We start from the raw sequence: 11,396 nt of genomic DNA, 5'->3' as shown, positions 1-11,396 counted from the left end.
GCTGAGGTTTGGGTAAGACTAAGGATTCGGGTAAGGATTATGTTAAGAATTAGGTAAGGGTTATAAATTAAGTTAGGCTTAGGGGTAACGTTTGGGTTGGGTAATTGTTAAAGCCGGGACTGACATTGGCAGACACGTTGACACATATAGATGTGTGTATTCTTGGAAGACAGGTTGACATAGTTGGGTTTATTCTTTGAAGACACAGTGACATAGCTGGGTGTATCCTTAGAAGACAATTCATGGTGACATTGAAAGACACATTGACATAGCTGGGTGTGTTATTGGAAGACAATTCATGGTGGCATTGAAAGACTGTCACATAGCTGGGTGTGTTATTGGAAGAAAATTCGTGGTGACATTGAAAGACACAGTGACATAGCTGGGTGTGTTATTGGAAGACAATTCATGATGACATTGAAAGACACATTGACATAGCTGGGTGTGTTATTGGAAGACAATTCATGGTGACATTGAAAGACACAGTGACATAGCTGGGTATGTTATTGGAAGACAATTCATGGTGGCATTGAAAGACACAGTGACATAGCTGGCTGTGTTATTGGAAGACAATTCATGGTAACATTGAAAGACACAGTGACATAGCTGGCTGTGTTATTGGAAGACAATTCATGGTAACATTGAAAGAAACAGTGACATAGCTGGGTGTGGTATTGGAAGACAATTCATGGTAACATTGAAAGACACATTGACATAGCTGGGTGTGTTATTGGAAGACAATTCATGGTGGCATTGAAAGACACAGTGACATAGCTGGGTATGTTATTGGAAGACAATTCATGGTGGCATTGAAAGACACAGTGACATAGCTGGGTATGTTATTGGAAGACAATTCATGGTGGCATTGAAAGACACAGTGACATAGCTGGCTGTGTTATTGGAAGACAATTCATGGTAACATTGAAAGACACAGTGACATAGCTGGGTGTGTTATTGGAAGACAATTCATGATGACATTGAAAGACACATTGACATAGCTGGGTGTGTTATTGGAAGACAATTCATGGTGACATTGAAAGACACATTGACATAGCTGGGTGTGGTATTGGAAGACAATTCATGGTAACATTGAAAGACACAGTGACATAGCTGGGTGTGTTATTGGAAGACAATTCATGGTGACATTGAAAGACACAGTGACATAGCTGGGTGTGTTATTGGAAGACAATTCATGATGACATTGAAAGACACATTGACATAGCTGGGTGTGTTATTGGAAGACAATTCATGGTGACATTGAAAGACACAGTGACATAGCTGGGTATGTTATTGGAAGACAATTCATGGTGGCATTGAAAGACACAGTGACATAGCTGGCTGTGTTATTGGAAGACAATTCATGGTAACATTGAAAGACACAGTGACATAGCTGGCTGTGTTATTGGAAGACAATTCATGGTAACATTGAAAGAAACAGTGACATAGCTGGTTGTGGTATTGGAAGACAATTCATGGTAACATTGAAAGACACATTGACATAGCTGGGTGTGTTATTGGAAGACAATTCATGGTGGCATTGAAAGACACAGTGACATAGCTGGGTATGTTATTGGAAGACAATTCATGGTGGCATTGAAAGACACAGTGACATAGCTGGGTATGTTATTGGAAGACAATTCATGGTGGCATTGAAAGACACAGTGACATAGCTGGCTGTGTTATTGGAAGACAATTCATGGTAACATTGAAAGACACAGTGACATAGCTGGGTGTGTTATTGGAAGACAATTCATGATGACATTGAAAGACACATTGACATAGCTGGGTGTGTTATTGGAAGACAATTCATGGTGACATTGAAAGACACATTGACATAGCTGGGTGTGGTATTGGAAGACAATTCATGGTAACATTGAAAGACACAGTGACATAGCTGGGTGTGTTATTGGAAGACAATTCATGGTGACATTGAAAGACACAGTGACATAGCTGGGTGTGTTATTGGAAGACAATTCATGGTGACATTTAAAGACACATTGACATAGCTGGGAGTGTTATTGGAAGACAATTCATGGTAACATTGAAAGACACAGTGACATAGCTGGGTGTGTTATTGGAAGACAATTCATGGTAACATTGAAAGACACAGTGACATAGCTGGCTGTGTTATTGGAAGACAATTCATGGTAACATTGAAAGACACATTGACATAGCTGGGTGTGTTATTGGAAGCAGACAATTCATGGTAACATTGAAAGACACAGTGACATAGCTGGCTGTGTTATTGGAAGACAATTCATGGTAACATTGAAAGACACAGTGACATAGCTGGGTGTGTTATTGGAAGACAATTCATGGTAACATTGAAAGACACATTGACATAGCTGGGTGTGTTATTGGAAGCGGACAATTCATGGTAACATTGAAAGACACATTGACATAGCTGGGTGTGTTATTGGAAGACAATTCATGGTGACATTGAAAGACACATTGACATAGCTGGGTGTGGTATTGGAAGACAATTCATGGTGACATTGAAAGACACAGTGACATAGCTGGGTGTGTTATTGAAAGACAATTCATACTGACATTGAAAGACACAGTGACATAGCTGGGTGTGTTATTGGAAGACAATTCATGATGACATTGAAAGACACATTGACATAGCTGGGTGTGTTATTGGAAGACAATTCATGATGACATTGAAAGACACATTGACATAGCTGGGTGTGTTTTTGGAAGACAATTCATGGTAACATTGAAAGACACATTGACATAGCTGGGTGTGGTATTGGAAGACAATTCATGGTAACATTGAAAGACACAGTGACATAGCTGGGTGTGTTATTGGAAGACAATTCATGGTGACATTGAAAGACACAGTGACATAGCTGGGTGTGTTATTGGAAGACAATTCATGGTAACATTGAAAGACACAGTGACATAGCTGGCTGTGTTATTGGAAGACAATTCATGGTAACATTGAAAGACACATTGACATAGCTGGGTGCATTCTTGAAAGACAGGCTGACATAGTTGGGTGTATTATTGGAAGATCTGTTGACATAACTGGGTGTATTATAGTAAGACATAGTGACATAGTTTGGTAAATTCTGGGAAGACATGGTGACATACTTGGGCGTTAGGTGAATTCTTGGAATACATTGTGACATAGCTATTGTAATATAGGAAGACATTGTGACATATCTATTGTATTCTAGGAAGATATGGTGGTATAGCTATTGTATTCTAGGAAGACACGGTGACATAGCTATTGTATTCTAGGAAGACACGGTTGTATTATATGAAGACATGATGACATAGCTATTGTATTCTAGGAAGACTCAATGACATAGCTTGGGTATTCTAGGAAAATACAGTAACATCGATAGGTATATTTCTTGCAGACAAGGTTATACAAATGGATGTATTCCTTTGAGAAACTGACATTTAAAGATGCAGTGACATAGTTAGGTGTATTCTTAAAGGATGTAATGAATTAGCTGGGTTTATTTTTATATTCATGGTTACCTAGTCGGGTGTTTTCTTGGAAGACATAGTGAAATTGGAAGACACTGTGACATTATGACATAGCAGGGTGTTTTCTGGGAGGGAATTACGACATAGCCAACGAAATTCTTAGAAGAAATGTGACATAAATGGTTGTATTATAGGAAGATATGGTGACAGCTTGGTGTATTTTTGGAAGCAATGTTGACCTAGCTGGTTGTATTCTTTGAATACATGATGAACTGGATGATTTTTTTCTCTCTCAGAAATCCGTGGGATAGCTGGGTGTACTTAAGACATGGTGACATATGATGACATAGGTGGGTGTATTCTTGGAAAGAACAGTGACATTTGAAGACATTGTAATAGCATGGTGTATTATTGGAAAACAGAGTGACAAAGCTGATTGTATTCTTGAAAGATATGGTGACATTGGAAAAAGAGGTGACATAGCTGGTTGTATTCTTGGGAGACCGTGACATAGCTGGTTATATTCTTGAAAGATATAGTAGCATAGCTTGGTGTCTTCTTTGAAGACATGGTGAAATAGCTGGGTGTATTCTTGGGAGACACATTGACATAGCTGGCTGTGTTCTTCAAAAATAGGGTGACATAGCTTGGTGTATTCTTGGAAGACATTGTATCATTATTGGGTGTTCATTTTCTAATCTTATCTAGATCCTCATTTTTAATTTTAATAGTTTTATCTGCTTACCCTTCCAGAGAACCTGAGTTCATGGCAGGCTTTTGGATTCATATAAAAAAGAAGATGTGGTATGATTGCCAATGAGACAACTATCCACAAAAGACCAAAATGACACAGACATTAACAACTATAGGTCACTGTACGGCCTTCAACAATGACCAAAGCCCATACCGCATAGTCAGCTATAAAAGGCCCCGATAAGACAATGTAAAACAATTCAAACGAGAAAACTAACGGCCTTATTTATGTAAAAAAAAACAAAACTAGAGGCTCTCAAGAGCCTGTATCGCTCACCTGATTCTACTTGGGTTTTTGAAATCATATAAAAAAATATAAAATTTGGCTAAAAGTGACAACACAACCTCATTTATAAGGAAAGGAACATGTTTAATTTCATTCAAAAGTCCCCCACTGGCGGCCATCTTGGATGACGGATCGGCTACAAAGTAACAACACTTGGTCAGCACCTCATAAGGAACATTCATGCCATGTTTGGTTTTATTCCATTCAGTGGTTCTCTAAAAGAAGTCATTTGTATGCATTTCCCATAGGGTCCTATGTTAAACTAAGTCCCCGCTGGCGGCCATCTTGGATAATGGATCGGCTACAAAGTAACAACACTTGGTCAGCACTCCATAAGGAACATTCATGCTATGTTTGGTTTCATTCCATTCAGTGGTTCTCTAAAAGAAGTCATTTGTATGCATTTCCCATAGGGTCCTATGTTAAACTAAGTCCCCTGCTGGTGGCCATCTTGGATGATGGATCGGCTACAAAGTAACAACACTTTGTCAGCACCTCATAAGGAACATTCATGCAATGTTTGCTTTTATTCCATTCAGTGGTTCTCTAAAAGAAGTCATTTGTATGCATTTCCCATAGGGTCCTATGTTAAACTAAGTCCCCCGCTGGCGGCAATCTTGGATAATGGATCGGCTACAAAGTAACAACTCTTGGTCAGCACCACATTAGGAACATTCATGCCATGTTTGATTTCATTCCATTCAGCGGTTCTCTAAAAGAAGTCATTTGTATGCATTTCCCATAGGGTCCTATGTTAAACTAAGTCCCCCGCTGGCGGCCATCTTGGATAATGGATCAGCTACTAAGTAACAACACTTGGTCAGCACTCCATAAGGAACATTCATGCTATGTTTGGTTTCATTCCATTTAGTGGTTCTCTAGAAAAAGTCATTTGTATGCATTTCCCAGAGGGTCCTATGTTAAACTAAGTCCCCCACTGGCGGCCATCTTGGATGATGGATCAGCTACAAAGTAACAACACTTGGTCAGCACCCCATAAGGAACATTCATGCTATGTTTGGTTTTATTCCATTCAGTGGTTCTCTAAAAGAAGTCATTTGTATGCATTTCCCATAGGGTCCTATGTTAAACTAAGTCCCCGGCTGGCGGCCATCTTGGATGATGGATCAGCAACAAAGTAACAACACTTGGTCAGCACCTCATAAGGAACATTCATGCCATGTTTGGTTTCATTCCATTCAGTGATTCTCTAAAAGAAGTCATTTGTATGCATTTCCCATAGGGTCCTATGTTAATCTAAGTCCCCCGCTGGCGGCCATCTTGGATGATGGATCGGCTACAAAGTAACAACACTTGGTCAGCACCCCATAAGGAACATTCATGCTATGTTTGGTTTTATTCCATTCAGTGGTTCTCTAAAAGAAGTCATTTGTATGCATTTCCCATAGGGTCCTATGTTAAACTAAGTCCCCTGCTGGCGGCCATCTTTGATGATGGATCCGCTACAAAGTAACAACACTTGGTCAGCACCACATAAGGAACATTCATGCCATGTTTGGTTTCATTCCATTTAGTGGTTCACTTAAAGAAGTCATTTGTATGCATTTCCAATAGGGTCCCATGTTAAACTAAGTCCCCGCTGGCGGCCATCTTGGATAATGGATCGGTTACAAAGTAACAACACTTGGTCAGCACTCCATAAGGAACATTCATGCTATGTTTGGTTTCATTCCATTTAGTGGTTCTCTAGAAGAAGTCATTTGTATGCATTTCCCATAGGGTCCTATGTTAAACTAAGTCCCCCGCTGGCGGCCATCTTGGATGATGGATCGGCTACAAAGTAACAACACTTGGTCAGCACCCCATAAGGATAATTCATGCTATGTTTGGTTTTATTCCATTCAGTGGTTCTCTAAAAGAAGTCATTTGTATGCATTTCCCATAGGGTCCTATGTTAAACTAAGTCCCCGGCTGGCGGCCATTTTGGATGATGGATCGGCTACAAAGTAACAACACTTGGTCAGCACCTCATAAGGAACATTTATGCCATGTTTGGTTTCATTCCATTCAGTGGTTCTCTAAAAGAAGTCATTTGTATGCATTTCCCATAGCGTCCTATGTTAAACTAAGTCCCCCGCTGGCGGCCATCTTGGATGATGGATCGGCTACAAAGTAACAACACTTGGTCAGCACCTCATAAGGAACATTCATGCCATGTTTGGTTCCATTCCATTCAGTGGTTCTCTAGAAGAAGTTCAAAATGTAAATTGTTAACGACGACGACGACGGACGACGACGACGGACGACGGACGACGGACGCCAAGTGGTGAGAAAAGCTCACTTGGCCCTTCGGGCCAGGTGAGCTAAAAAATGAACGAAAAACAAATATGTAACACATCAACAAACGACAACCACTGAATTACAGGCTGTTGCTCAGTCTTTAGCTAAGTTGTGTTTTGTATATTGTTGTTTGTCTTTTGTATTCACCATGGAGTTGTCAGTTTGTTTTTGACTTGTGTTTTTGATTATCTCTTTGGTATATTTCGCTTCTCTTTGACTTGTCAGATTAAAGATTATTCCATTACATTTATTTTCTTATTTCAAAGTCCAAAGCCCTTTTTATGTAAAAAAAATAAGATTTCTTTATTCAATAAGATTTATTGCTAACTGATAACAATGGACATGAAAAATTAACAATAACAAACAATCAAAAACAATCTACTTAAGGTATTTTTCTAGTTGTACTTCCCTCATCTTTGATCCTTGATTATCTCAATTTTAACAATATCACATCAACGGCCATCACAGTATAATCCTTTTACACCCAACATTTTGTTACATCTAAATATGTAAGAACCGGAAGCAAATATTTTTGCGAGAACCTTGAAAAAAGACTCTTTTTTTTTGGCAGTCATAAAATGATTTTTTTAAAACTTAAATAAAAAATTAGAAAAAAAAACAAATTTAAAAAAAATCAAAAAAGTTCAAAGTTCATGAAGTTTTTATTCAACATGGAAAATTTTGACAAGTATTAACACTTCCAAAATAGTTTTTTGAACATTTGGGCTAAAATAACAAACAATTTTTTCTAACTTTTGCTTTGTTCCTATCCTTACATACAAGAAATAACAAACAAACAAACAACTTGGTCTTTCCAATAATTGTTTTCTATTTACAAAAAATGAGAATGACTAGAAATATTGCAACATATCTATAAACAGTATCAAACTTTATATAATATTTATATATACATACACATTTGAAGGCACAGTCCATTGAGATTTTATCCCCCTAATAGATATAAGAAGATGTGGTAAGAGTGCCAATGAGACAACTCTCCCCCTAAGTCTTCAAGTGAATTGATATTTATCATCTTTAATTATTTGTTTCTGTAATATTAATATTGACAAATAGTGACTTATATCTTGTATGTTTTTGTCCAAGAAAAACAGTTTTTTATCAGTACTCAAAAATACAAACGATTTCAATCTGGTAAAATTTTGTTCATCAGCTTTGACCTAAAACAAACACATTGCAGATTTTGAAGATTTAAACAAAATTTTGAAGGAAAAAGAAGATTTAAAAAAAATATTCTAGATTTTCACAAGGCATCACATAAATACACATTTCTCTGTACATAAATTATTGCAAAATGTTCCGGCAAGTTTAAACATCCCCCTCACCAAATCTTTTTACAATAATTACATATACATGCATGTTCATCAATCTATCCATTTATTGACTGACAATTTTTCATGAAGAGGTCATATTACAAAATTGAAATTATTAACAAACAAAGTTTGCCAATAACTTATTTTGATAGCAAATTACATGAAAATATCAAGTCAAAATCATGAAATAAATGTTGTTACAAAAACATCATAAATGCTATGACATTTCCAATTTCCAAAGACTTATTTCCATTTAATTAGAAGTAGGTTAAAAAAAATATCATACATGGTACTCCTATATAATAAAAATATTTTGAGACATTTTAGTGTAAAATATAAATTTTACAAAACTATGAACACTACAATGCATCTTATCATTTTTATCAGACATCTAAAACAATTGCACTGATCATTCAAAATTTACAGAACAAAAATTTATTATTCAATAAAAATAATTATTCATGCATATACTGAACTGGAAGACATCAATAATATATAATAATATATGGAAGACTTAATAATATTTAAATTTTTTTAATATAGTAGAATGTTGCAGCATATATTACAATATATTGATATATAAAATATAATTGCACAGTTAATTGAAATTCTATAACCTTATTTTAACAACATACTATGAAAATGTGTTTTTCAATCTTTCATGTAACCCTCAATACACAAACACATTTTGTAGATTTATAAATTTCTTTAATTGGAATGTCATCATTCAAAAAAAGTTTTTGAGACATATTTTTCACAATGCCCAAGAATTATGATCAGCTATCAAATTTCTAATGATGGAACTAAGGTGCACCAAAAGAAATCTGTTACCTAAATCCAGATAGGATTAAATGTTCTATTGCACAAAGACAAATGCTTAGATTTTGTAGATAAAATTATAATTATTTGTACACATACTTTTATGGAATATGATGTATGCATATTTTACATCTAGTTAAATTCAATGTCATCAGGTTAAATTGCATGTCATCAAGTTAGATTCAATGTCATCAAATTAAATTCAATGTCATCAAATCAAATTTAATGTAAAAAAGTTAAATTCAATGTCATCAAATCAAATTCAGTGTCATCAAGTTAAAACAATGTCATCTAGTTAAATTCAATGTCTTCAAGCTGGTTTGAATATCAGCACTATAAATATACAAGAATCAATTGTTTTTCTTATGGAATTCCTATATAATTAATTGGTCCTATTTTGTGAATTTGCACTATGAAAGCTAAAGCCACTCTGAGTACTTGATCCACTTGAAATACTGGAGAATCTCCCTCTCATATATGATGGTAAAATTGTCTGTTTGGTTTTTGGACACATCACTAAAACTGGTTCATTGGTCCACAAGCGCTAAAAAAGACAATATTAGTGTAAAATATAAATTAAATTATAACAAAAGCGCAAAATATTTGAAAGAATGCTCATATTGATGTGCAGAGTTTCTGAACTCCTAAATGTACCCTTACTTTTGACATTTTTACCTATTATATATAAAAAAGAAGATGTGGTATGGTTGCCAATGAGACAACTCTCCACAAGAGACCAAATGACATAGAAATAATGTCTGTTTGTTTTGTTCATACATTGTTATCAATATACATGTATATGGAATTTTATGTGACTGTCATACAAGTGAGAGGTCTAGCTAGCTCTAATACTAGGTTTAATCCACTAATTTCTACATAAGGAAATGACTGTACCAAGTCAGGAATATGACAGTTGTTTTCCGTTCATTTTATTTTGTTTGAGCTTTTGATTTTGACATTTGAAAAGTGACTTAACAATATAAATTTTCCTTCAAGTTGTTGGTATTTTTGTTATTTGTTTTTTTTTTCCAAAGTATTGGAAAACAGATATCTTGTGTCTGACAGTTCAAAAAGCACACACACTATAGAGCTTATCACTGAGTTGCAGACCAAAAATATGAAGTATTTCTCTTCACTGGTATTGAAGAAATGATGAAGAAAATATTTTTTGGATGAGCTAGCTCTTGCAATATCTTTATCAACAAAACAGCAACATTTAGCAAATGCTGCCACATCAGGAAGTCTAATAGAAGCAAACAAGACAAGTTATTAATTAAAAAAAGCTGCTTTATACAGAATCAAATGACTTTACCTCATTTGGTTCTTTTCTCCATTTTAAAACAGATTCATCATCTCCATAGCAACCAGAAAAGCTTATAACACATGGCTCACCACAACTCCTATAAAGATAATCATATATCATTGTAGACACTTCAGCATACAAACAAGTGTGGATCACACAAAATATAACAAGAGTGCAATGCATATGTTGAAATGTTTCACCTTCTTTAATATATAAAACTTTACTACACATATCACTTAAATTTAACATGATCCAAGAAAATGAGGTCAAGGTCAGATAAACCAAACGATAATTGCAATACACATTACAATCATACAATAGATGTCTAAATATAGGTGACCTTTTGCTTAACTATAGTTTCTAAGAAACAGACGTAACCAAGAAAAATAAACATTGACCAATGAACCATGAAAATGAGGTCAAGGTCAGATGAACCATGCCAGACAGACATGTACATCTTCCAATATTGTACATTAAATATAGTTGACTATTACTTATAGTATAAAAGAAACAAACTTAACCACAAAAACTTATCATTGATCAATGAACCATGAAAATGAGGTCACAATGCTACCTTCAAGATAGATACACTTTACAATCCTTCCATACAACAAATATAGTTGATCTATTGTTATAGTAAGAAAAAAGACTAAAAACAGACCAAAACACAAAAACTTAACACTAAGCAATGAACCGAAAAAATTAGGTCAAGGTCAAATAAAACCTGCGAGATTAACATGTACATCATAAAAAATTTCAATACACCATATATAGTTGACCTATTAAATATTGTATAATAAAAAAGACGTAAGCACAAAACTGTAACTTTTACCACTGAACCCAGGAATAATCTTCACCATAATTTTATAATAAAAATAAAATCTGTTTGGTTAAAATACAAGATTATTGCTTGACATTGTTTGATTATGCAATGCAGTTTCTAAACAACCTGATATTTTGCTTGAGCTAATCAATTATCTAAATTTATTTTATTGGAATGATTGATTAAAAAAAATGTTAATAGAAACAGCTTCAAAATTTACAATACAATATTATAAATAAAACAGTTATGAATTAGGTTTCACAGTATTTCTCCTTCCAGGCATTTTTTTGCAAAGGAGGATCACCCACTTCTAAGAGATTGACATTTCATCTGATATGT

The 11,396-nt window shown here is 35.1% G+C and overlaps 1 protein-coding gene across 9 annotated transcripts in view; it reads right to left on the bottom strand.

Moving 5' to 3' along the window:
- Positions 1-7,079: 7,079 nt before the first annotated feature.
- Positions 7,080-11,396, bottom strand: part of LOC143062663 (uncharacterized) — a 95,568-nt gene continuing 91,251 nt past the window's right edge. For all 9 annotated transcript variants that reach the window (XM_076234361.1, XM_076234360.1, XM_076234362.1 and 6 more), the window contains 2 exons: positions 10,244-10,331; positions 7,080-9,475 (listed from right to left, as the gene is read on the bottom strand). In XM_076234361.1, coding sequence (XP_076090476.1) covers positions 9,314-9,475; positions 10,244-10,331 — 250 coding nt within the window. In that variant the 3' untranslated portion in view covers positions 7,080-9,313. The remainder of the gene's footprint in view (positions 9,476-10,243; positions 10,332-11,396) is intronic.

The sequence above is a fragment of the Mytilus galloprovincialis genome, chromosome 2 (assembly GCF_965363235.1).
Source record: "Mytilus galloprovincialis chromosome 2, xbMytGall1.hap1.1, whole genome shotgun sequence".
Classification (NCBI taxonomy): Eukaryota; Metazoa; Mollusca; class Bivalvia; order Mytilida; family Mytilidae; genus Mytilus; species Mytilus galloprovincialis.
Note: the sequence above shows the minus strand (reverse complement) of the source record. Positions and strands in the feature narration are given on the sequence as shown.